The sequence below is a fragment of the Rissa tridactyla genome, chromosome 14 (assembly GCF_028500815.1).
Source record: "Rissa tridactyla isolate bRisTri1 chromosome 14, bRisTri1.patW.cur.20221130, whole genome shotgun sequence".
Taxonomy (NCBI): domain Eukaryota; kingdom Metazoa; phylum Chordata; class Aves; order Charadriiformes; family Laridae; genus Rissa; species Rissa tridactyla.
This window is the reverse complement of record NC_071479.1, coordinates 1,128,204-1,155,393: the sequence shown is the minus strand read 5'-3', so window position 1 is coordinate 1,155,393 and position 27,190 is coordinate 1,128,204. Positions and strand designations below refer to the sequence as shown.

Sequence of the window (27,190 nt, the reverse complement as noted above, 5' to 3'; positions counted from 1 at the left end):
GTTGCTTGTACAACAGGCAGCCAGTATCCTTTAAGCCCGGAACCACCGCTCCCCCGCGTCTCCCTGAGGTCATGGGGCGGCACTCCTGAAAATGGTCCTGAGCAATGCAGGCCATATGTAAACCCATGAATTAGAGATTAAATGCTTTTTACTGCTTTACTGATCCTCCAAAGATGACTTCTCTGCTTTGACACAAAATATCCCGGTCAAGCTGACACCACGGCTTTGGTCAGTGGTCCGAATAAAACAGTGGTAAACACTACCCAAGCCTGCATGGACACACGAAGATATATATTTTGCAAGAAATCTTGTTTAATTAATTTAAAAAAAAAATCATAACTCGAGATACCCTTTGAAAAGGCCCTCAGCTGGAGATAAGGGCTGTCTGTCATCTTAAATGCAATGTAGCTGTAAAAGGGATTTTCAACGTATTCAGAGACTCTGTAATCCAAAATGTGTTATCAGGCAGAAAAACCAGATCCCTGTAAAGGGCCACCTCTTGCTATAATGCAGGTCTTTTCTCTAATAGAGTCAGCTCTGATATAGGACTATTGCTGCACCGCAAGCTGTAATAAATATTAATGTGTCAAACTGTACAGCACCTCTATTTCGGGGAGGAGGCAAGAGACAGCCGTGCCGAGGGCGAGTCGCAGCCCTGCCAGGGAGCTCCTGCATTCCCAGGGCTTTTGGCAAGGAATTTTTCTCTTTGCAGTGATTGCATCCTGCGTTTCCCTAAAGAATCCCCAAACCCTCCATTTTCCTCTAGAAGAAAGGCATGAAATCTGCCTGTGCTTGGGGCTACGCCTTGGGGGAGTGGTATTTGCACTTCTTACTGTGTTCATTGGAAATCTGCCCTCGTCCAGTCCAGCGTTTTGTAACACAAGCCCCAAGGTCATTCCCCACCAACTGAGGAGGCGTATGGTAAAAGCCCAACATATACCACCTTGCAGAGAGATGCTGATATTTATATTGCATTTGTTTCTCATAGCGCAATTGCTCTAGAAGAAAACTAAAGATGTATATAGTTCTGTGTCTGTGTACATAACTTATAACTGATCCTTTCACTTTCTTGCCTGCATCATCACACGGTATTAGATACCTTACCTAAGCACATGTCCGTGAGTAGTCTTACTAGACCAAACATTGGAATGTATACTTGTCTTTAGACATAATATTATTCTAAACATAGGATATAAATGTAAATAAATGTTATACTAAATATTTATGTTTACTATCCCATGCAACAGTAGTTTATCAAATATTTACTAGCCCACTTACCTGTGCTCTTGTGGGCATAGCTGCATAACTACTTACGCTACAGAGTGGTTTTGTGGCTGATTAAAATGCATTTGTGTGTATGTCTGCGACGTTTGTTAGGCCTCGTTAAACAGCCCATCGCAGAAGCAAGCAGTGAATGCTACTCCTTTAAAAAAACGAAGCTTGTTTTTATAGAGTCTGCAACATCTTTTATATGAAGCTCTTATTAGCATCATGCCAGGTACCAGTGGAACAGCAGGTTATTTTTAAAGTGTTGGGATGCCACACACAGCGTTACTCTGCAACAACAATGAAAGGAAAAGCAGCCTCTGTTTGTAATGAGCCCTGATCATCAGTTTCAGCTCACAACACGCTGATGAAAGAGAACTGTTTTCCTTTCACAGAAATGCGTGTTTCTGTCCAAGAATAACCCTGTTAGGTTAGGAAACAGGAAGGAATCAAAGAGTACCCCAGTGTTTTCTTCAGCAGAAAATGGGGTAACGTTGAGAATGGGATGCCGATTCCACTCTCCCATATCACAGACCAAAGAGGAAAGGGGATGATGTGCTTCCACTGCAGGAGGAATCGGGCAGCATTTAGTGTTTATTCTATCCTTGTTAAACTTACTGCTCTACAGGCAAACACCGTTTCTGCTGTTCACTCCATGTACGTTCCAGCAGAAGCAATTTGCCTGCAATTAGTCAGCAATGAAACCCAGTTCTTAGGCAATCTCAGGTGGCAGCAATCACAGTCCCTGCTCCCCCCCACCCCAAGCAAAGTTTCCCATTCTCACGATGCAAAAGGACTGCATTTCCCAACAGGAGATGACCAGCCCTACTTTTTGAAAAGTCATCGTGTAAGACTCCCAACAGAAATTACTGCTTTCGTTCAAATTTGATGGTAAAAAGGTACTTAAAAACCTCATTGCTAGCGAGGTCATTCACAGAAATACAACAGTAACAAGGAAGAAACACAAGTCTTTGCTTTTTATAGTAGATTCTAAGGAAATAACTTTAAAGGCAATAAGCTGATGTGGTTGCAATTTCATTATTTTCAAAGAAATTAGCTTTTCTGGGTCAAATTATAACCTGATGGTGATGGGAGGTTGTTACACTGGAGAAAATCTGGCCAACGCCTCCACCACCCCGTGGTGTCAGCCGGCAGGGCTGAGGGAGGCGAACTTCGTAAGGAAAAAGAGACTGCAGTGAACATGGAAAAAAAACCAAAACCTCAGAAGAAAGCCATTAAGTGCTTTTTCATCCTAACTAAGTTCGTTGTGAAGGGTGGTTGGGAAAAGGGGTAATATGAGACTTTCTTATTGAAAAAAATATTGATTGTTTGGAATCAATAACATTAAAAAGCTGTGTCTTAAGCACCAAGCTTTGAAGGACTCCACAAGCTTCTCTGTTCCCTGTCTTTTCTCCTGCCAGAACTTTGATAGCTTTAGCCTGCAAACCAGCAAATGCAGTGATTTGATGGTGGCCAATATATATTAAAAAAATTAAGGTGTCAAGCATGAATTTTATTACCTCTGCAATCAGATGTACTTCCTTCAGTCAGCTCATTTGCAATTAAGTCCAGCTGTTCTCAGTAGAAAGGGCTCTTCCAAGGAAATTGCTGTAAAATTTAATGGGAGGATTTTCCTTGATGCTTTGTTGTAAGTATTGTTTTCCTAATAGGCTTGTAAAGGGCTTTGCTTTTTTATTCAATAGGCAAGGAAAGATTTGTAATTTTTCAGGCATTAGAAAATGAATGGGTCAGTGATGGAGCTCATAAAACTTATGAAAATATTCTCGTTGTATAACAACAGAAAGAACTTAAATAACTGGAAGGAGAGGAAGTTTTTGAAAATTTTTTTTGGTCTGTGTGGTTTTTTGTTTACATATGAAGGGCTGTTTTTTAACTGACACATCAGATGGAGATTGATCAATAGGCTTTATTGGGTTTCTTCTGCCTCGAATCAGGTATGACAGCTGGAGAGAGGCACCAGATTGCAGACTTCAGAGTATGATCCTTCATTTCAATATTGCGGTATAACATCCCACAAAGGCCAAAATATTACACCACCACCTCACAATACTGCAGTGCTTTAGTTTACTATCACAGAATCCTGTTTGGGCTTTACGCAAATGATGAACATTAGAAACTTTTTTATCTCCTTGGTACTGTGTCCAAAGAGCACCTCTTTCCTTTTTACCAGTTAGGCAAAGCTCAGACGTGTTTTTCCTACCTTCCAGCAATCTTTTCAGCAACATTTTCAATCTGTGTGCTTCTGTCACTCCGGGAGAACAGTGCCTAAAATAAAACAGTGAGATTTGTAATTATTGACATTAGTTTAAGCTGTAATGCTGAAGCATTAAATATAACAAAATGAAACTATTTTGAGGGGGAATGTCGAGGCATGAATGATAGCAAATACTGTTATTGCAGATTTATTTTCACCCAAGCAAAAATCAGGCTCCTTCTCTAATGGAGAATGGAAATATGACCTGGCTCTTGCAGAGAGAGTAATTTGCTAATTTGTTTAACGTTGTTTTCTGTGCAGGAAAGCCTTGCAAGAAAAAGAATTCAGAATGGATCAAAAGTGCAGGTCATCTGGGGGGACAGAGTTAAGCCACTTTTTGTTCTTTAAGATGGTGATCACATTCCTTTTTTTGGCAGCTGTGAATACTGAGGACAAAACAACCGGTCCTGGTGGAAAGCCGTGTTATTGTTGCTTTATTGGTTTGCAATGCAAGAGGTAAAACCAACGTCCCATTAATAAAAGCCTTCTGCTGAGGCAGTGGAAGTCCTTCTACTAGTACGGTTTATTTGAAGAACAGGAATGAGCTATACAGTTGGAGAAATATTCTTTTGCTAGTACACTCATATAGCTACCTTGGCAAATCCTCGTGGTTTAGAATCCCATCTCTGCAAATAGCAAGAGTTAGCTGGCACCGTTTGGAACAGTTCTCCAAAATAGTGTAGCAGGGAAAGTTATAGAGGAAATATCTGCCGAACATGTATGTTCCTTTGTAAGGGCTTCAGAACAGATTGATAAACCCGTTAAGAGACAATTAATCAAAAAGGTCTGTATCAGGGAATGACAAGGGAGTCAGAACTAGCTGCAGAGGAGTGTAAAGGATTAGGTCTCTGTAGGAGAAGAATGTCTTTCACAGAAGTGATTAAAAAATGAGCCTCAACGCATGATTAACAAGGAAGGAGAGAAGAGCTAGAACACTGTAAAGTTCATGCTTGGGGTGAACCTATATTTATGTGTTTTATTTGTACAGCTTGCTTGGTTTTGGTTAGGTCACTTCCTCTAGAATAAAGTATATGATTTTCATCTTGAGGTAGGTCCTGCAGTTACAGTTTGGGGCTTTTTGCTGTCGTATGAATTAATCTGCTGGGTCTCCCCAGCAAGAGTGGAAGGAAAAAGCAGGGGCACAAGGAGTAAAATAGGTGTCCTTGTCCAGGCAACAGACAGTGCTTGCCTCCCCCTCTTCTAATCCATACGGGCAATATCCAAAAAGGGAGTGACCCAAAGTCACAGTGGGGGCTGACGATAAATGGCACCACCTGGATGAGAAAGCTGCGAATAGCACTGAGGGGCCACGGTCTGTTCATTCACTGAATATCTTTGTATGCTTCTTTCCCAGCCTTTATATTTAAAACTCATACCTGATAGATAGAAACTTTAAAGCTGTCTAGTTCACATTTCAGCTAGTACCCGGTAAGAGAAACAAGCACAAATGCACCTTCTAGCTCCGTAACAGAGCGATTGCTGTAGGAAGCTGGAGACCTGGTCCTGACTGCTCCCCACATTAAGTGCATTTATGGTTTGTGAGCTGTGATCCATCAGGGAGGTGCATGACAGCTTCTAGAGAAAGCTTTCTTGGTCTCTTAAGGATTCCCGCAAGCATTATTCAGCCATCAAATTCACAGCCTCTGTATCAGCACTTACCGATGTATTTGGCTTAAGCAAAGAAGAGCATATATAGAAGTCTGGCTCTGTTTAAAATAGTAGATGTGTTTGAGACAGGAGTCTGGGATCCAATATTGTACTGTTTGAGAACAAACAGGTTCTACCTTGCAAGTAAATTTTTGGGGTTTTTTTCTCCTTCAGCTTCACACTAAATTCAGAAGGTGACCAGAATGAATCCCTGTGTTTTAAGTATAAAAATTGCTCATGGAGCTTTGGAGGTTGGAGTGCTCCAAACCCTCAGGATAATACTTTCCGTTCCCCGTGGGCTTCAAAAAACAGAAGGAATTTTTCCATGAAGTGATGGGAACCCTCATGAGAGTACAGGAGAGCATCTTCACCACAGGAGGTTATGGGAGGTTTGCTGCAGGGACCTGACTGGCAGCCCCTACTTTTCACAAAACATCTGTCCCTCAGATAGCTGAAGTTTTTATTTGCATCTAGTGTCTTGAACCCAGTTCCCTGTGATGGCTTGTAGACCGAGCTACAGGGAAACGCCGTTTGTGTGCTGTTCCTTTTGTCTGGCAGGAAACGCCTTGTGCCCATAAACAAATTGTCTTCTAGCAGCTTATCTCACCACTTAAAGAGAAATAATTAAACGGTTTTAGAATGAAAACAAGATTGCTTGGCACCACTCTTGGCCACTCCTTTTGCATTTCTTGCTGCAGTTCAGAAGAGGTACAGCCAGGTCCCTGCAAACAGCTTAGCCCCACGCACGATCGATAGCAGAAAAGATAAATCTGCTGCAATTGACTACAGGCTGTACTGTCACTAAGTGACGGTGAAAAATGATCGCTACTTGAATACACTGCATTTTTATCTTTAAATCTTTCAATAGAAGCAGTGTCAATAACAGAGCACTAAATAATCTCTAGATAGAAGGAAAATCTTTTGGTTTTTTCTTTTTTTTTTAAGAGGGAAGATGGATGTCACTTTTTTTGGAGACCTTAAATACTGAAGTATGGAATTAGACCTGCAAATTCCAGGAAGTGATTGTCTGTTTAGACAATCTCTGCCTCATTTTAGGAAAGACTGGCTGGATTCTGCTTGAAAACATAGCTCAATTCCACAGCGTGAATGCAGCAGGGTAACTGTAAGTGGAATATGCAGAAATAAAATAAATAAGGATTTTTTTCCTCATGTTCCTTTGGGGATAATATATCTCTCTGAATTGGATACAGCTGCCGAGATGGTCTTTCTTTACTTTAAAATATTTCCGACCTTTCCCTGAGGTAACTGGATGCAGTTTACCATATTGGCCCAAGTATAAAGCAAAATCTTTTTTAGATAATAGCCTTTGGAAAAATTCCAACCTGTTCTGTAACCGCTGACCATGCCAGACATGGCTCCGGTCCCTCCCTAGCCCATGGAGGTCGTTAGCTGGCATGCCAGCGTGGCAGCAGGCCAGCACGTACATCGCACGCTCCTTCGTCTTGCTTTTGTGTCGGCTGGTCTTGGTGGAGCAACACCCCAACGGGGCAGATGCTTGCTGGGAATGCTGGTAGGAATGCGGCCCCGCCGCGTCTGCACATGTTCATGTTTCTGTCCTGACAAAACGAAGGTAGTCTTTTATTTGAAGCCAATTTATTTCCGCATCATATGGTGCATCCACTCTCTCCAAGTATTGATGTCCCTTTTATCCCATATTATAAGACAGCAAGAAACACACTAGAATGCCTTTCACAACACCAAATTGAGTAGCTTTTTTTTTTGCTCACGCAGGACATTTTCCAATGTCTCTGAAAGTAGAAGTTTCTGGGTAAATGCAGTCTGGTGGCAACTTCAGCAATGCCAGTTGTGTCCTGCTAACGTGTGGAGCGCTGCAATGACTCCGGGATGCTCTGTGCAGTTTTCGGATGTGTGCCTTCCACACGGAGCCCACTCCAGAGGAAATGCTCTTCTGGTTGGACTCTGTGAACTGAGTTCGGTTTACCTGCCCTACAGATGTGAGAAACAGGGTCTTGAAGCAGGCAGCAGGGCTGTAGAAAGGCTTATTGATTTAAAAGTCCCTTTGTATGTACTCCAAGTTTGGTTCAGATGCTTTCTTGAGTAAAGGTCAAGATGAGGTACTGAATTTCTGAAATGCTGAAGATCTGAATATCCTGGAACTTTGATTTATTCTGCCTGTTTTGTCTGCATTTCTGTTAAAAAGCATGGTTGCCTGCCCTTCTTAATGGAGTGATGAACAATACTGAGTGTGAAACAGCTTGAAAGAAAATACCGATCTATGCAGCTGCTCAAACTGCTTGACTTGTCTGGAAAATGGCAGGTTTCCGTGCCCTCGTACAGTCTTAAGCACATTTGACTATATTTATTTTTGTTGTTGGCATCTCTCTTTTACAGCTGGAATAGAAATGAAAGAAGGCATGCAAGAAAAGCTAAAGAGTAAAAAATAAGATCCTGTTGTTTCAGGATGGCGGGTGCTTTAAGGGGAGATCAGCCCAGTTTCATCTGTTAAAAATCCTGCTGAGATTGATTGGTTTATGGAGAGGTGATTATAAAAGCCAGCAAGTAGCTTAATTGGGCTGGGGAGTTATGAGAAGTAGCTTGGCTTTTGTAAGAAGTACTGAAGCAAATGACTCTTGGCAAGGGGCTGGTGGAATGGGGAAAGCTGAACTCAGGAGTTAGGCAGGATGGTTGCTTGGCATGCTGCATTCGTATTTAGGAGGAATGAAGTTGAAGGCTGCCAAAATCATGCCTGAATCTGGTTCATATCAGGCCTTATTGTCCTGAGATTACGCTTTTCTCAAATAATATTTACTAATCAGGAACTTCAGAACACTGAACTTTTCTCAGTGACTGTTACTGTGTCAGATGTTTTAAAGAGCCGGGGGAAAAGCAACCTCTGCTTTCCCAAGCTGCACGTGAGAGTTTGCTCCTGGCAAGAAAAAACACCATATATCGTACCATGAACTCCATCATATTTACTGTCATAACAGCGGACACACTGCCATCTAAAACTTTCATGCGCCTGTTCAATGAAGAGCAATAGCTAGTGGATGTGCTCAACCACGTATTGAATAACCATCATGTTTCAAGCTTCTCCTTGCCTGCTGCAAAATCCTACCTCCGCAGGAAACTGGTAAGGAGTAGAATTCAAGCATTATATATTCAAGCAAATTCTGCTGACTGCTGCTAGGCGGTGAGGCTGGAATGATTGTGCCAAACCCTGGCCCTTCATGATAATGGAAGCGGAATTTTCCCCAGAGCAAACCAGTGTCAGAGAGAAAACCCAGGGGACAAGACAGAACATTTGACGATACAGCCCAGGCATTAAAAAAGGCAAACAGTTTTAACTAGTTAAATTACAGAATACACAAATATCCCAGAATTATATAAAAGCCTGATCCTGCAGCCCTTAGACAGGGAAAACAATGAGTTTAACCGACTCTAATACTGCAGAATCATCAATATAGTCAAGAAGAAGCAAGTGGGTCATTCTGTCTCAACCACTTGCATATTGCAGAACTACTTGTCTGTTCTTGCTACTATTTCATCCCTGCTAATGTCTTATTTAACCTGCTCGGGATAGTTGTCATTTTGAAAATGTGCAAAATACATTAAATTTTAACTACATAATTTAAAAATACATGTATTTGTGCAGATTTTTCTAAGTGACTAGGATCTGAACGTATAGGGCAACAAAACACGACTCAAAGCCCAATTTAAAGAAAGTATGTTTTGAGCAGGCATCAACAGATAGACTGAAAAGCAAGGCAAAAGCATAGGGTTTTTTTTAGATGTTGAGTGGACTAAATGCAATGTGAATTTATCTGCAAACCATCTGTGATTTCTGGTATTTTTTGATGCCTTCACAGCTCTAATTTTAAGCAGTTATGTAGCCTTTAAATAATGATACTTTCTTCCCGTTTGGTTTTACATCAGATTCCACACTTGACCACTGAATGTTTAAAGAAAAGAAGTGGCTGAGTATACTTCTCTGCAGATTGCACACATACAGAATAAAACAGCAGCCTTTTATTTTTGCAAGTAAGATTTGACATATTTTGGGACAGAATTCCGCATGCATAAAATAACACCAGGAGTTTTGCTGGGTATGGTTTACTTTTTGTATTTTGCTTTACACTTCTCATGTAAATTCAGTTCTGGGAGAAGGTGTTGACTTCCCCAGGGACCGGAACTCCACAAGCAGCACAGCATAACAGCAGATCTCTTTCAATTATCTTAAAACTGATATCAAGGGTGCCAGTTTCATCAGACAAGGGGAAACCAAAGAGTCATAATCCATCCAGTCCTTAGTGGTTCTGCAGACAAATCTGTTACGTACTGGACTTTCTGTGTGTGATGTGAACACTTCATAACCGTAAACCGAAACAAAACACTCCGGATAAGGAACTGAATAGCCACCTGAAAACTGCAGCTCCTACAGTCACAGTGACCCCCGAAGGGGGCTGGGAGGCCTCCAGGTCTGTTTTCCACTCACCAGCTTGGGCGAGAAGATCCTTCCGAATGTGAGCCGGGTCGCCTGAGAGCCTGAAACAATTCTAAGCTAACTCTATTCATCCCACAGGAAATCTGATGATAATAACTACATCATTGTCAGCTCAGTTCATTATTTCACTGTTTCTTCTGGCAGGAGCGTTCAGATAAGATTTTCGTTCGCTATTGTAGGATATAGCGGGAGATTCTGATTCAGGGAACAATAGGAAAGAAACAGCACTGAAGATCGAGGCTCCCCCAGATCTGGAAACGTCTTGCCATTCCAGTCTTGTCTAAAAGGAGGCAGGTTGCATTCCCTTCTCTTGGCAGAAGCCTCAAGCATGAGTCAATAACCCCCTAGCTCCTCTGGTTTCAATAATGCATCGTGTAGTAAACTCTGTGGCTAACTGAAGACTGAAAACCTGAGAGAAATTAATAGGAATGTAAAAATAGCAAGAATATCATACCAATTACACTACTGAGCATCACAATTATTTGAACAAAACAAAAAAAAAACCCAGTTTATTATATTTATCTGAAGTGCTGTCAAGAATGTAGCAGTGAGGTATGAAGAAATGAAGAGGCCCTGGTGATGAATATCAGTCCAGCTTGCCACAGAATAAATATCAGCATTTATCTATCTCAGAGGAAGTTAAAGATCATTTCTTATGATGTCAGTTATTCCAAATGTTGAGTCCTGTCCAGACGTTTCATGACATATTATCTGCCCTTGGTATGAAGCCCAACAGTCGCCATTAGCTGTCTCTCCTGACAACAAAATTAATTTCTCTTAAATAAGAATGCATTTCTAATTGGGTACTTTCTTCGCTAACAAATTGTTTACAGTACCTCTGCAAGGGTTCTGAAATCATCCCTTTTCTTTGATGTTACCGATTAATTACAGCCCACTTGGTTCTTCGTAGCTGCAATTTGAGTAATATTGCCGTAACATACTTTGCTGTGAAAGGTTCATCTTAATTACATGCTCCCCAGTCAAGCTTCTGCTTTGGAAGAGAACGGTACTGCTCTTGTCAAGCTGCATGCGATGCCTGCTTGGATTGTGACTTTTTTTCCCCCCCTTTCTCTCCAAGTGAATTCAGAGCTTATGTACATTACGAGACTGACAGCACCCAAAATGAAATTCTCTCTTTAGCCACAGAACAGATCCAGAACTGGCAGTTCACTGCAGTCTTCTCTATTCCATCTCTTAGTCTATCTACACGGCACCGTGAGGCGGTGTGTGGAGATAACTGGGGTAGCCGTAGTATCCCCGTGTTAGTGCAGTGGTCTGCCAGAGCTAATTAGCGATGCTGACAGGCAGGGTTTATTAGTCTGGTCGGAATGCTGAACTAACAGAGCAGACTGCTTCCAGGACTGCAGTTGCTGCTTGCATCTCTTTACATCATGACACTGCGTTGTGCAATGTGGATATAACCCATATGCTTCAAATGGGATCTTTTTTTTGGAGGGAGATCACTAGATCCTTGAACTTCTGGTGGAGAGGATAAAAGACGTCAGTTCTGACGCTTGCTCAGATGTGGATACGTGCCCATATTGGGCCACCCAAATCATTTTGCAGGAGCCCACTCAACAGCTGTCAGATAGTGAGATTTTTGGATGTTTTGAACATCAGCTGGATTCTTCCTTTTATGTTTTACTTGTGATTTTAAGGCAAAAAGATTTTTATTGGTACCTTGGAGATATCCTGATCTCACGTATTTTATATCCATAATGCCCACTTACAATATACCTATAATGAAGATGAAATTAGCATACTGCCTTGGTTTGGGCAAGCTGCCACTTAAGGAATATTGCTTAAAAGAAAGCAGAAAGCAGTGAGCAACTTAGGCAAGGCATTGCCCTACAAATGAGCATACCAAATTATGCAGCCTTTTCCTTCTAGATGTGGCAAAACAGGAGGAGGAGTAATAAGAGGAAGAGGAACTCCTGCTCTCTTCTTCAGCCATTATCTTTAGGAGTTGAAGCAGAATCTGCCTTAACTCCCCACAGAGCTAATGGAGTTCTTAGTGCTCTGACTTGCCCGTTGTCTGCTCAGGAGAACTTGGCTCCTCATTTATGCAAGGAAAAGCAGATTCCTGGAGCAAAAAATCTGAATGCCCTCCTTTCAGTTTCTCAGCCAAAGCTCTGCTGTGCTCTTTATTCTTTAGGGGCAAGTTCCAAATGGTTCTTTATACGTTTATGGGTTTGTTTTCTGGCCACTGTTTTGTCGTTAGACTTTTAAAATAGTAAAACAACTGTCAAGCCCTTTTACTGTTCCAGGTAGGATGTAAAATCAGAAATCCTTGCACTTGGGCACCACAATGATGGGAATCTTGGAGATAGTTAAAATGAATGTGATATTAACAGCTGAAAATGTACGTTTAAAAATAGTAAACATTACAACAGTGGGGAAGAAATGGAAAAGGCTCATCCATTTCCAAGGGATAACATGTAAACTAAGTTACATCTGCAATGTGCACCCAGAGTCTGAACTTTGCAGTGAGAGGAAAAAAGAATAATGCCATGCAGGAATGATCTTTCAGCCTACAAGTATTCCCTTATAATAACACATTACCTTCTTGACCAAGAAGTCAAGTCCAAAGAAAGGTATTTTATGTGTAACATAACTAATGTTATAGGTCCACAAACAGTTTAAGTTGTGAGTCTGGCTGAGATAGTCCTGTCCTTTCTGCCTCTGGCCGCTATTCCTTGATTCAGTGCTTTTTTACATAAAGAACTATTCCTGTTTCGTTCATGTTTGCCTTACTAAGTGTGCCGAGCCCATTGCTGAGTCTTTGAAGTACACCACTATATATTTCACTGTTTACGTTGGCTGAACTACACTGCTTCAGCCTATATTGCTTCCAGATTTGCTTTACCTCTGTGCTCAGATACAACAGCATTACTAAGCTCAAGAGAAGTTAACCGCAGCCTTTGCATTTTCTCATTCTTCATGCTAAGTAACAGGGTTTCACTTATCAATACCTTGCATGTTGTCCGAGAACATTTAATTGATCGGGATACAATTTTCAGACTCCACCGCATGATAGACAGGGAAGTGTCACTGAGTGGAGGGCAAAGCCTCGCTTCACTTGGCCACTGACACATCTGCTGCGCCTTGCCATATTCATTTTCCTTTTACATATTAAAAAAAACAAAGCATCCTTGACTAAAGGATCTGACTGTGTGGATTGCGCTTACTGAATTTAATTAATACCTTTATAAAAGAGGTTGTTATTTACTTTACAAGTTGAGAAAACAAAAAAGCTGGTCCTGTGCTGCAATTTACTCAGTGTGGAGTGACCATTGGCCTGCGCAGCGCTTCATTTATTTTGGCTCTGTTTATTTTAGCTGCACTCTAAGGGCGGAAAGCACTGGCAGTGGCATCAGAAACAGAAGCAGCTCCTGCAAAATCCAAGCAGTACTGCTGGTGCTATGACAGCACCCTTGAACTTCCCAGTGCTTTGCAAACATTTGATAACGAAGGTGGGTTCTTGTCCTGCTGATTCCAGCAGGGATCACAACTGAGACGTGAACTGCCACAGGGGGCCCAGCCTTCAGGTCTGAATTTAGTCTGCCCATGAGCATAAGGCTTATAGAAGTATTCTTGCCTGCTTAAAGCTATGCTCAGTCGTTACAGCAGGATGGGGCCCCTTTTTCGTATTTTAAATGGTTTTATTTCTGTCTCTACGCCTGGAAAACATGCTACAGATCCACAGAACACCCAGAGGAGGGAATATACCCTATATTGCGAATAGAGAGTGATGCACAGCACAGGAAAACAAAAGAAAAGAGGTCTTTGAGTGGAAAAAATATATTTCTGAGGAAGCAGTGAGACACACATGCCAGTGGTCATTTTTTTCACCCCGGGCAGACATCTCCTCGGCTGCTCCTGTCAGAAGCGGTGGGCTCAGAGGGCGTGGGGCTGACCCGCCTTCGCTGAAGAAGCACCTGAGGTTAGAAAAAGAGGAGAAAAGGCTTAAAAGTGAGGGTTGACTATCCCTCCCGCCTGAGGGAAGCGCCGCTTCCCGCCCCGCTTCCCGCCCCGCTTCCCCTCAGAGCCCGGACTACATTTCCCAGCCTGCCCCGGGGCCGCCGCGGCCTCGCCACGCTCCTGACGGGGAGAGGCCGGGCCCGGGCGGCCAAGATGGCGGATGGGGTGCTGAGCCCTGGGGTGAACCTGGAGGCCTTCTCCCAGGCCATCGCCGCCATCCAGGCGCTGCGCTCCAGCGTGACGCGGGTCTTCGACTGCCTGAAGGATGGAATGCGGAACAAGGAGACCCTGGAGGGCCGGGAGAAGGGCTTCGTGGCCGCCTTCCAGGAGAGCCTGCACTCCGTCAGCCGCGACCTGGGGTGAGCAGCCGGCCCTGAGGGGGCTCCCCCCCACCTCGGGGTGCAGCCGGGCCCCCGGCCCTGCGGTGGGGAGAGGGGTCCCGGGGTCCCCCGGCCCTGTCCCCTTGAAGGTCCCCAGCAGTGCCATTTCCACTCCTGGAGAAAGTTTTAGGCAAATGAATAAGAAAACGCTCCCGTTTATTCCTCCCAGCATCGTGGGTGTTATGTCTCCGTGGTGTTTCATTCCAGAGTCTGCAGAGGGATGAGTGCTGCTCATAATGTTTACCTGAGTTTTGTTCTTGTTTTCCTTTAAAAAAGGAGCTGTTGGCGGGATTACCTTGGCAAGGTGAATGCTTGTGGTTGCAGGAGACTTTTCTCTTGTTTTCTGAAGTTTTTTGTTAAAAAAGAAAAAAAATCACGTTTTAGCCTCTGGCTATTCAGTAGCACCCAAGTGGTTCAAGAATGACCATTTTATTCCCAAAACTTATAAGGCTGGGAAGTTAGTACACATAAGTATAGGCGTTTAGTACCAGTGTGTGTGTTTCACGTAAATAGAGACTAAGTTGAGGCTGGTGGTCCCTGTGGATCCTGCCAGAGGGCTGCTGGGTTCAGCTGTGTCCCGCTGGGAGCCACCAGCACTGTCCAGGGAGGTCTCCAAGGGCAGGGCGGGCGCGTAGTCACCCTCTTCCTCTGCATCTTCTGGCCTCCAGAGATGTAGTGTTCATGGTCTTGTGTACAAGAATCTGTTTCTTGCTGGCTAATGGGCCATGCTGTTTTTTGGTTCTGATTGTGGCAATATAAATTGTTACCTGCTTCTTTCCTTCTGTTGGGAAAGATGGTGGTTAGTCATTCTTATGAATGATGTTGTACACAGCTTTACAGACTTCTGTTATATCCCTTTGGCTTTTATTGTTTTCGAGTTGAGAAGGCTTCATTGCTCCCTATGTAGAAGCTGTGCCATTCCTTTGGTTATCCTTGTCTTGCTCGGTAGCTTCTTAAAGAGTTATCTAGTATAACCTCAAAATCTTGTTCCTAAACAATAGTAGATAGCAGTTGGCTCTGACCCATCTTGTCTCGTGTGTAGTATTTTAGAGCCCTCTACTTTGTACTTTATCACCCAGTATTTCAGTGCTGTGAAGTTCTTGCGCAATTCTTTGCGGTCAGTCCCTGTCCTTACTACCATACCTGAGAGTAGCTTCATCATCAAACTTCATCAGTTCCTTTTTCACTCTCTCTTCCAGAGCAGGAGTGGATATGCTTATCAGTGCTTTGGTGGCCATTTCTTTCCTGATTCCTTGTAAGATAACTTTTTTAATATTTCGTAGTGTATTTGATTTGTCTTTTTTGAAATATAACTGTCCCAAAATATTGTCATTTATATAGCATCTAAGTGTTATGTATTGCGTTATGTGTTTGGGAAGCACAGATTTCAAGTAGCAAGGGTATACTCCAGGGTGTGTTGAGGTTAATGTTGTTGTTGGCCTTTGGCTCACATCATGAAAGTGTTGACTGGCATCCCTGTTCAACAAATCCTTAGTTATTATGTCTATTCACATTTATTTTATTGTATTTTTTTGTCAAGAAATATTAGGCATATTTATGAGCAGTCGCAGCACCAGAGGCTTAGAAAGAATGTAGGCCATGGAAACTTGAAGGAATGATGGTTAATAAAGGAGAATTTTGTGGTAGTAAAGTGTGGAAGTCTCTTACCTGTTAGTTCTCTGATTGTTGGTGTTTATTTTTGTAACCTTCATTAAATACAAGTTGAGATATTTGGGTTTTTTCTTTACAGAGATTTTTCAGAAGTTGCCCTTTGAAGGGTCTGAATCCTAGTTCTAATTTACTGGAAGTTCATCTGAAGTAGGATGTAACATTCAGAAGTCAAAAGGAAAGGCTCCTGATTAGTCATGTTGCTTGAAAAACTGCGTTTTATATCTGTGCAAAGTAGCCAGTCTTTCTTCTACAGTTGATCAATGCAAGTTTTAAAAATTGCTTAACTTTTGTTATTATTAAATGTAGTGTTTGACAAATGAGATATGAAGCAGTAATAGATCATTTCACAATGAGGTATTTTTCATGGGAAAATGGTGCTGCTTATGCTGTAGTTGAATATTTTATGCACGTCTACAAATGTATGAATTGCTCATGGAAATCAGAAGATGCTTCCTTGCCCTGAGAATTTGGAATGTGTATACTTGCTTAGAGTAATCGCACACTTTGGAGGACCATCTCCAGGCTTAGGACTACTGACAGTTCTTCAGTATATTTATATGAGGACAGTGTTAATTTCTAGTTCTTTAATGAAATGATGAGGCATCTGCCTGCTTGATGGCTAAAAAAATATACTATAGTATTGCAGGCAATACTAAAATCAGAATTTTGTAGTTTCTGAGGGTACGCATTGCTTAGAAGATACACTGGGTTCTGTAAGTGCTTGTGAACAGGATTTACTGTAGTTTGACTCTTTCCAGGTTGCGTTACAAAGACTCCTGACTTGTACTTTCTCTCCTAAGAAGCCATGAGCTTAATGACTAACAGCCCACTTTAAATTGTTTGGATAATGAAAGGGATTATGTTTTTTATCAAATTTGGGAGGTATTTAAAACTCACTTAGCTATCAAAATAGAGTTCATGCATGATTGCTGGCCATGCAGGAGGATCGTACATCTCAGATAGCTGTATCTGCAGATCTGACTTTAAAAAAATGCCGTTCTATTTTCTTTCAGTGAACTGGAGCGTCTGAGCAACCTAGTTGGTAAACCGTCTGAGAACCACCCCCTGCACAACAGTGGACTGTTGAGCCTAGATCCTGTTCAGGACAAAACACCTCTTTACAGCCAACTTCTTCAAGCCTACAAATGGTCAAATAAGGTAACAGAATACATCCATGTAATTTACTTGTGTATTCCTACAGAATGTTTGATTTGTGATATAGTAGACTTCTGAGTGTTTGAGACTGTCAAAATTGCTGAGTTTTTTTATGAAGTTGAGGAGCATAATAAGTACCTAAATGTACTTCAAGGGTAAAAATGGTGTTTTAATTGGGAGGAGACTTTTCTGTGATACTGAGGTGTGCCCTTGTTTTTCAAAGAGAGTGTTAACTCCCAAGCAGGACAATACTTTCCCTGTTAGCTATTTAGCATCTTATGTAGATATAAAATGAAAGTATATTGTGTCCTTACATCTGGCAGTAAGCACTGTAGCAGGGGGCGGTGGGATATTAGAGCAGAGAATCAAGAGCTTATGTCACCTCCAAATTTATTTCTGGGAGAGAAACATATAGGGAAGTTGTCATCATCAGAAGTCCTAGTGGCTTTCCATACCATATTTTCTGCTGCTGAAAATATTTGCACCTGGTCTTAGAAATAAGAAGAGATTCCAGAGTAGTAGCTTTTAACAACCTTATACAGGACAGCAGGAGTAAGCAGGAATAATAAATCTGAAAATATTTCAGGCATTAAAAGAAACAATTCTACTTTAAATTATTTATTACGGTACATGAGCGAGGAAGATTTTCTGACTACACAAATAGGTCATAGGCCAATTCTTGTTATACACTGAGCCAAACAATCTAACGTAATTCAGATTTAAAATAGGAAGACGACAATAATGTTTTTATGAATACCACCATAATGTTTGTACAGTCACTTTTCAGAATACAAACGTGTGTTAACGTCTTCTAAACCCAGTAGAATTCAGCATTGATAAAACTTGATATGGTTGGAAAATGGGGGACAGGAAGGATTTTTAAGTAGAGACTTATTAATTGAGAAATTGTTTCATGTTTGCTTGTGCTTCTTGCTGTTAGCAAGAAAAAGTAATTAATTTGCTACTTTCGTAAAAAAATAAAACCCTCTAACGTTTATACATGAAAACTAAACTTGTAATGCAGTTAAATCTTCAGTGATTTAGTTACTACTTTAGGGCGTTATCAGAGTAAACTCTGTTGATGATAGCTTTGACATAGTTATTCTAATGGAGTTTTTTATTAACTTAGAATTATGGAGCTTTGAAGAGCAGTTTTTTGTAATACTGGATTCTAATTTCAGAAAGCAGAAGGTTTTAGTATCCTGTGCACTCATATACACAGTTAAATGTTCCAGGAGAAAAACAGTATTATCTTTCTTTTATTTTTGTTGTCTTTGACTTCTGTTTTACAGCTAAAACAAAAGATACTGTTTAAGTTGTATTTAAATAGCTGCTTTCTACCTAATGGTTCTTCTGAAATTTACTAGCATTCTTTCTACGGTTTGCAGTAACCAGCAGGCATGGGTAGGTTGCCCCTGTTCCTAACAGCGGATGTGCTGCCTGTGTGAGGGTATTAGCTGCTGGATTTACCATTAGCAACAAAGACCCTATTGATGCTCATTTATGTTGCTGCTTTAATCCTTCATTGCTAAATATGTTTCTTGAATAAGTGTTATTTCATTACATCTTTTGGCTGCATTCTGTTCTTATTATGTGTGTCTGGTGTTTTCTGTTGCTTGAAGAGGGGATTTACATGTGGTGATGTGTCAATACACTTTATGTCTGTCTGTATTTAATTTTTAATTTGTGACCCCTTTGTGGCTGGCTTGCTTGTATTTTTGATGAGCTGAGATAAGGGCATTTTCCTCTCTCTGATTGTTCGTGCATTACTGATGGCATGAGTAGCCACATGGCTGCCAAGGGAGAGTAGATGGAGCAGAGTTTTGGGGCTGTGGTGCAATTCCAAAAGGACATTAATGAAATATAGGGAAAGCAAGTACTTGGGCTTTGTATATGTTTCAATGCATTCTGTTTATTTTTAAAACATGGGGAGGCTTGTAATAATAGTAGCTTGTAGAACAATAATAAGTAAGGTTTGTAATAATGACTGCTCTCATGGGAAGCAAATTATTGTTCAGTATATGAAAGTACTGTATATTAAAAAAACCCCTTTACTGCATTATTTTTGTCTGAAATTGAAAGAACAATTAGAGGCCTGAAATGGTAATTCTTAAAAAAAACCCATAACACCAAAAACCAAAGAAGAAAACCAACAACACAGTATTTCAAAAGTTATCCTGTATAATGGTCTGTTTGTTTAAAAGTTGAGATTTTTAGTTGGTCCACAGTATTTCTGCTTTGGAAATGATAGACTATTTGGAGAATATAGTGATGGTAACCTTCCAAGTACCACAAACAACATGAAGCTCTTTAAAGCATAGTACTAGGAGATTAGACTTCCCCGACACTTTTCAACTTGTTTATTTTACCACAGTTAATACTTGTAGCTGTGGCTAGTTATGCATTGTGTGAAGACCCACTTTTTGGTGCAAGTTTACTGACCTAACTCTTTGACTTTAGTGCAGTAGAGACGGGTTGCATTTAATTGTGATTTCAGATTTCAGATTTCAGAACCTTGTTCTGCTGCTCCTGTGAGTCACAACACTAGTTCCTCTGTTTCTGATTACCTTAAGTTTGCCTGCTCTTGGGGTACAGAAAAGTAGTGTGGGAAAAATGAAAACTTTCCTTACAGAAGTGTGTTATCTTGGCAGTGCTTGTTATTTATTAGCACCTGCTATCCTGATATTTACTTACTGTAGTTTACCCAATAGTTTTGCAGGTGGTAAAGTTGTCCTTATAATGGAAGCAGCTGTTTGGGAACACAACAGCTTGTCAAATGCCTTAATTACATACACATGCAGCTGTAAAGGAACTTTACTTTTCCAGGTGTTTAACAGAGCTCACAAGCTATAGCTGAAAAACACAGGAAGTTTAAGTTGATCTTATTGCAAGTAAGAGCTAAATGTTTTTTTCTTCTTTGCTTTAGCTTCTTTTATGTATCAGTAGAAATCATACAAGTAAATTACTTTGCTGAATGCGGGGTGCATGGAGGTGTGTAGTAGCCATGGAACAGTATTTAGGTCTACTTGATAATTTTTTTTTTCTCTTCCTGTTCAATGTTATTTAAGAAAAGAGGTTTTCTTCATTACAGTTGAAGTGCTGTTTCCCAGAAGTATTTATATGTGCCCTCTAATGTAATATTGAAGATACAATATTAGATAAGACAAAAAAGAGCTATCATGCTGTATGGGTAATGCAGATAAAGTATTATCGGTAAGTTAGGAAATTTGTAGAAATCAGTGGTGGTTTTTTTGTTGTTTTTTTTAATAGGGACTGTCTAGTAATTGTAGTTGATTTCTGGTTTGAGTAATTATGGGTATCTCAGCTGTTGAATTTTTTGTAATATGATTGTTGTGTCTGAGCAGTTGAAATCTAAGATGACAGTAGCAGTCAGAAGGGTTTCTGATTTGTGTGTGTGTGTGTGGCCTGATACTCCTTGGAAGAGTCAGGACTGGATCTGCAGGGTGCTGCTCTCTGCCTTGCCTTTCCTTACCAGGTGCTCGCTGCTTGCATTGTATTGGAATTCATGGGAGACTACCACAGGGGAGAATGCATTTGCTAGAAGTTTAGATGAAAAGAATTGTTGAACGTCGCTTGCTATATTAGACTGAAAGACTGATTTAGTTTTGATTTTTTTTTCTTAAAGGTGTTACCTCATGTTTGTGACGGGGCACTGGAATAACTTGCTTTTGTTGCTTTTCATGACGCTTCTATAACAAGTGCCCTTTTGCTAGTCTTCCTCATTCCTGGGTGCTTTTTATTTTCTGCAGGAGGCAAGACCATGATCTCATCAATAAGAGCATCATTTACTAAGCAAATAATTGTTTCTTCATATTTGTTCTCAATACTGGGTGACAAAGGGGTTTTGTCACCCAAGTCTTTTCCCAAAAGATTTGATGATGTGAGTATATAAAGTATATAAACCAGTGTTATATACTTATCCATATATAAAATGCTTATTAAAGCTTGTGATGGTGATGTTGCCTGATCCAGCTACAGTAAAGCTGGCAGTCAGAGTAGATGCATGTTTTTGGAATCCAGGAGTTTGAACTCATTCTTTGAGTGGTGTAAACTTCTGTTTTCCATCTGCTGCTTTAGTGAGGTTATTTGTTGCCTGTAGTGTGTATTTGTTCATCCTCTGTGCCCTTGGCAAAGCATTTGTATACCCTTGCCCCGTGCATGCCCAAGGCAGTGTCTGTTAAGGTGTTTCCACTGACTCCAGTGGAACAGAAAATATGCAGCGTATTAAGTGTCCACTAAACAAGGCAAATGCTTTTGAAGGGCGAGTTTCACCTCTCTTAATTGGGTTGTTGTCAAGTAGTTCATGCCCAACATTTGATCTTTAATCACTGGTAGAGATTTTTTGCTTGTTTGCATTTGTTTGTTTATTTGAAAAGTATATGCAAAGTGGACCCGGGGAGGAATAACCCGATGCGCCAGTACAGGTTGGGGGCTGACCTGCTGGAGAGCAGCTCAGCTGAAAGAGACCTGGGAGTCCTGGTGGACAACAGGATGACCATGAGCCAGCAATGTGCCCTTGTGGCCAAAAAGGCCAATGGCATCCTGGGCTGCATCAAGAAGAGTGTGGCCAGCAGGTGGAGGGAGGTCATCCTCCCCTTCTACTCTGCCTTGGTGAGGCCACATCTGGAGTACTGTGTCCAGTTCTGGGCTCCCTGGTTCCAGAAGGACAGGGAACTGCTGGAGAGGGGACAGCAAAGGGCTACCAAGATGATGAGGGGACTGGAACACCTCTCTTATGAAGAGGGACTGAGGGATTTGGGTCTCTTCAGTCTGGAAGAAAGACGACTGAGGGGGGACCCTATCAACACTTATAAATACTTACAGGGTGGGTGTCAGGAGGATGGGGCCAGGCTCTTTTCAGTGATGCCTGGGAACAGGACAAGAGGTAATGGGCACAAACTTGACCATGGGAAGTTCCACCTAAACATGAGGAGGAACTTCTTTACTTTGGGGGTGGCAGAGCACTGGAACAGGCTGCCCGGAGAGATGGTGGAGTCTCCAGCTCTGGAGACATTCCAAACCTGCCTGGACGCGTTCCTGTGCCACCTGCTCTGGGTGACCCTGCTCTGGCAGGGGGGTTGGACTAGATGGTCTCCAGAGGTCCCTTCCAACCCTATGATTCTATGATCAACTACCAAACCAACACACCAGGATTACTCTTTCTGCCAGACTTAAGAAACATTGAATTCATTGTATAGCAGCAAACGAAGTCTTCCCTGAGTTGCTGGTTGATAGCAGTATTAGCAGAGTTTACTTGCCCAAGTGAAAATACTGTCTTCTCTAAGTCATCTTTCCTTTTTCTCCACCCCCCTCCCCTGCCTCGCAGTAAACTGTTTTCAGACTTTCAAATAATATTATTAACAACAGTAACAGTGGGGGAAATCTAGAACAATTGTAGTCTTGAACCAGTGATGTCATCTTAAATTTTGTCCTTGATTTTTACTTCACTGGAGTGTTGTATGCTCTGCTGTTTTCAGACTTGCATTTGTCTGTTTGCTTTACTCCAATTCCAACACTTCTGTAGTTTGCACCTGTGTGCATAGGTGTATGTGAGTGGTGGTGGTACTCACAATGTTCTATCATTGTGAAATGGTACTTAAAAAAACATGATAACCATGTATTTGGGAAGGCTGTTATGTACCACTTCAAGCAGAAAGAAAAAAAATCAACTTTTCTGACTCGCTGGGTTAGTAGGACTTGCATCGAATTATTTCATTTACTCATCTGTGAAAAGAAGATTATGGCAACTTGCATAAACTTTACAGTATCAGTGTATTGTAAATATTCCAAGTGAACAAGCTGGACAGGAGTCTTCATAAATTTATTTAAAAGTAATATGCTGGCAAATACAAGATGAAAAAAATTACTGTTGATCTACATGTTGAAATACACTGAAAAATATTTGGATTTAAATTTGTTACCTCATAGCTTCCTCTTATTTTACATAAATTTAAAATCGAACTGTTGAGATTACCATTAATGAGTTAAAATGATTTTCTGTCACATGACAGAAGAAAAAAGGAATATATAGGTTTTGTTTATTAAATTATTTTGATGTGTTGCCTGATAAATTATTTGTATAAATTGTTTGTTGTAGGTCTCAAAAAAAAAAAAAAAAAAAGAGAAATCGATATAGCCTGTAGAGAAAGTCCAGACTTGTTACGACTGCCCTTGGTAGCTTAGTATTGATTAGACACAAATATTGAGTTTAATGACAATAAATGACATTAAATGTTAACCATAATAGCAGAGGAACACTGTTGAAGTAATTTTTTTTTGTGTTGTTCATCTTGATTGTAAAATGAAGTGTTCATTCCAAGGAACATTAATTTTAAATTTTGGATGTGCTCAAACATTTTGAGTTTAATGTAGTTTTACAGTAGCATGGACAATGTAACTGAATTATTGTGTTGGCAGTTCTTTGGAAGTTCAGGCAGATGGCCAAGATTTTGTCCTTTCAGAACTTTTTTCTGCAAAAATGCGGTGTTATAATATTGTGACATACTGTTGCACGGAGATCCAGTTTATTCTGCTGAGATTTCATCCTCCCAAATTGGGAAACATTTTCTTTTCAGGTATACTGTAATATCAGTGACAGACCTGTGGCATTGAGGAAAATTGATGGTAACTGGATCATCTGGTTGCCTGATGCTTCTGGAGGTTGCTTTTGGAGATCATTTGTGCTTGCTGGGGTAAGAGGGGGCAGGTTAGTGGTGCAGACTGAGATACTGGTATTCTCAGTGACCAGCAGCTCTGAAGAAGTTACTTAAAGAATAGATTAGAAGTGACCAAAATCTCTTGGTTTGCTCACAGAAGGGAACAAAAAAACCAATAAAGTAAGATTTTAATTGAAGCAAAGTGTCAAGTCCCTACGAGGATACCTCGGTGGCACTCTGAAGAGCATATTTTAATGTGCTTTGTAAGAGCAGAGTCAGCGCTTCCTAGAGGGAGCGGGAGTGGAAAGGCTCTTCGGGATTACCCGCTGTGGACTCCTTTCCTGTGCAGATAAGCCACGGCAGTTTATATTCCTGTCACCGGAGAAATGAATGATACACAAACTGGTGTTTTCTTGTACACGGGGCACAAAATAGGAGCTGGGCCACTTGGATTCTGTTCTTGCTTTTCTTATTAGTTTTTGTTGTAACCTTGAACAGGATGCATGATTTTTTTTCTGTGCCTCATTTTTCTTACGGATAAAATAGGATAATAATACTTAACCTACTTCTTCGGAGAGTTTCTAGTCTAAACGTGTCTCAAGTGCATTGGGTTCTTTGGACAGAAATGCTTTGTAGATGCCAAGTATTATACAGCCAGTGACTAATGTTGTTTGCCTGGCCGTCTGGAAAAGTGCCCTTTATGGGCTTTTAATTTTGTGCGATTTTAGGCAAATGTTTTGGTGAAATGCCCTTGCTGTTCAGAATTACGTTAATGTTCTTTTTTTTTTCTTTTTTAAAATATGAATAGGAAACAGGTGGTTACCTCTTTGCTTCCAACTGCCGTAGTTATTAATTATTGCTCAGTTGTCTGCCTGGGGAATATTGACTCTTATTATTGCAGGGTTGATTCCAGTGACCAGCAATGGCAGGGGTGGCAAATTCAGGTAGTGTGCAAATTGCCCTTGATGTTACAGTGATGGAGTGAAAAGCACTGGAAAAGCTATGATGAGGAAAAAAGTGCTTGTACTAAAATGTAAGGGGGAGTGTTTGTGTGTGACAGGAATTACTACAGTCTAAGTATACTTTACTGGAGAAGGGAAAAGGTGGGACACAAAATTTTTCTGAGGGTCTCTGAGCTATGCAATTATAGTTTAAAAAAAAAAAAGCGAATGTAGTGGGAGGGGAAAAATAATGATAATGAAAACCATAATGAAAACAGGGGCACTTATAATAATAGCTACAGTAAAAGTAAAGGCAGAATCACCAGCTACTGTATGTTGGAGGGGTTTTATTCTCCTAGAGATCCTGACTAAAGCAGCATGGGGGGGCACTGGGGATGGATAACATCAGTTATGTCTGTCTTTTTTGGAGAATGCATCTTCCCCCCTCAGCTGGCAGCCCCTGGAATCTTCAGCTCTCGGACTCTAGTGTTCCTTTGCCTTTGAGTCCTCTGCTGGTTTTGACCAAAAGTCCAACCCAGGGCTATCTTAACTATTTTATTGTTAGCATGTTACTATAAAAGTGTTTTTGATACCTACTAATTGGAACAAAAGGAAATGAAAATTACAAATTTATTTTTTCTTTGCACTACTGGAAAGATGCTGTGGCAGGTGAGAATTTGCCACGTATGCCACCTTGTGCCACTCTGCCAGTTAGCTGAATTTCTTTGACATTTTAGTAGACTGAAGTTAGCTTGTTACTTCAGGAAGAGAAAAGTGATGATGAGTAACTTGTTCCTTAAAGAAAAATGAGAAATAATTAGCATTTGATTCTGGCTTGTTATTTATGTAGTTTGAATGTTTTATATCTGTGATCCTCTTGGAGTGATACTAGTAATAATTCACACTAGGATACTATTGTGAAATCAGGTTATACGTGTCCGGACAGAATTTGTCTTTCTTACTGGATTTTGTTAGAATGCTTTGTTTCAAATCTGAAGCAGCCCAAGAGCGTGATGTGGTGTTTTTCTATTGTTGTGCTTGGTGTTTGTTGTTATTCAACAGTATTTGTTGTATAATGCTGTAAGCGGTACCAGTCTCACTTTTCCTAATTATAGGAAGTGATATATCAATACACACTATTATAAATCACAACTCCCTTGTCAGCTGGTGGGAATTATTTAATGCTTTACAACACCTTTATTTGCTAATGAGTGGGGTTGTTTTCCCTCTTTCTTTGATAAGTATTAATGTTCTAGCTGTTAGCCTGTTTCAGGATGGAAATGATTGATGTTGCTCTAGTTTAACCAAAACACTTCTGCCTGCTCCCTGTTCTTCTTCCCCTAACTCCTTTTTTTTTTTTTCTTCCTCTGTGAGAACTCTTCATACAGTTCATGTTTGATGGCTGAACTATGCAATTTGTAAATCAACAACCAGTTTCACTTTCTAAGCTGCATAATGTGGTCATCAAACCAGATTGGTTAAAACTGCATTGCTCTCTATCCGTAACAGCCTGTGAATCAAACTAAGCCATGCACAGGCACAGAAATGCAGTATGTAGATGAGTAAGTCATAGTACAACCATTAGGTCGGAAGAAAAGGCTTTACTTTTAGAAGTTGAGAAATACAGCAAGGTGTAAGTGGAAATACATGTTGTCTAGGGATTAAGTGACGAAAATGTAGGACTGCAGAACAAGAAGAGCATTGTAAGAAACCCTGGCATTCCTTTGAATTTTGTGTTTGCCTGCTATCTCAGCTCTCGGTGGCTCAGACTGACTTGCTACTGGTGATGAAACTTACCTAGTGGATGGTGGCTACTGTGAAAGCACAGGGGATGTTTTCAGGGACTCAGAGTTGTGTCTTGCTTTCTCTGAGGCAAATTAATGATGTTTGTAAAGCGTTTGGGGACCTTCATATGAAGGGCATTCAAGGAATATGAACACTAATATAAATGATACAGGTGATAAGCTTCCCATTGATACTCTTATATGGAAAAGATTTTTTTCATAGCTTCTAGAGGAATTCAAATAAAATGGAAAATTTAATGATGTCACCCCGTTGCTCTCTGCTATTGTTGTTGTCAGGTCTTTTTGTGTGACTGTTATTTGTGAGGTTTTTTTGTTGTTTTTTTTAATGCATAAGTGTGCTCATCTCTAATCTTTTTTGGAGTTCTCTCTTGGAGTTACTACAGTTGCCCCCCTCAGTTCAGAGTGATTTAATTGTTTGAATTGCATATAAGCAATACTCAGTTCTTCCCCATTGTATATTAATCAGATACTGTTGATAACTGGCCACAAAACATGAAAATTGCCTAAAAGCTAATAAAATTGAAAATAGTCTGGGTAAGGAGCTGTATGGAATCAAAAGTGCAGTTCAGACTGCTGGTTTGGCTACTGCTTCATGGAAATGCACGTTCGGCAAACACATGGCAGCAGTTTTATATTCAGCAGTACTTAATACTGAGCTTCTGATGTTAAAGGCATATAATCCAGAAGATATGTGGTGATTTTTTTGAAGTCTCTTGCCTCTTGGGATCAATGCATACTGATTTTTATTTTCCTGGGAGGAAAGATTAATCCTACTCTGCAGGAGTGGTGGTGTTTTGTCACTCTGATGCTGTGACAATTGCAGAATATGAATAAGAAATTACAAACCATGACATCACTATCATTACTGTTCATATCTGTGCCTGGTTTTTGGTTTTAACATAGAGTTGT

General features: G+C 40.7%; 1 protein-coding gene across 2 annotated transcripts in view; it reads left to right on the top strand.

The window, feature by feature from the left end:
- Window positions 1-13,786: 13,786 nt before the first annotated feature.
- The window catches only part of MED27 (mediator complex subunit 27), a 94,935-nt gene continuing 81,531 nt past the window's right edge, over window positions 13,787-27,190 (top strand). The window contains exons 1-3 of one of the 2 annotated variants that reach the window (XM_054220291.1): window positions 13,787-14,011; window positions 16,717-16,861; window positions 23,455-23,571. In XM_054220291.1, coding sequence (XP_054076266.1) covers window positions 13,806-14,011; window positions 16,717-16,861; window positions 23,455-23,571 — 468 coding nt within the window. In that variant the 5' untranslated portion in view covers window positions 13,787-13,805. The remainder of the gene's footprint in view (window positions 14,012-16,716; window positions 16,862-23,454; window positions 23,572-27,190) is intronic. The other variant, XM_054220292.1, reaches the window with a different exon arrangement.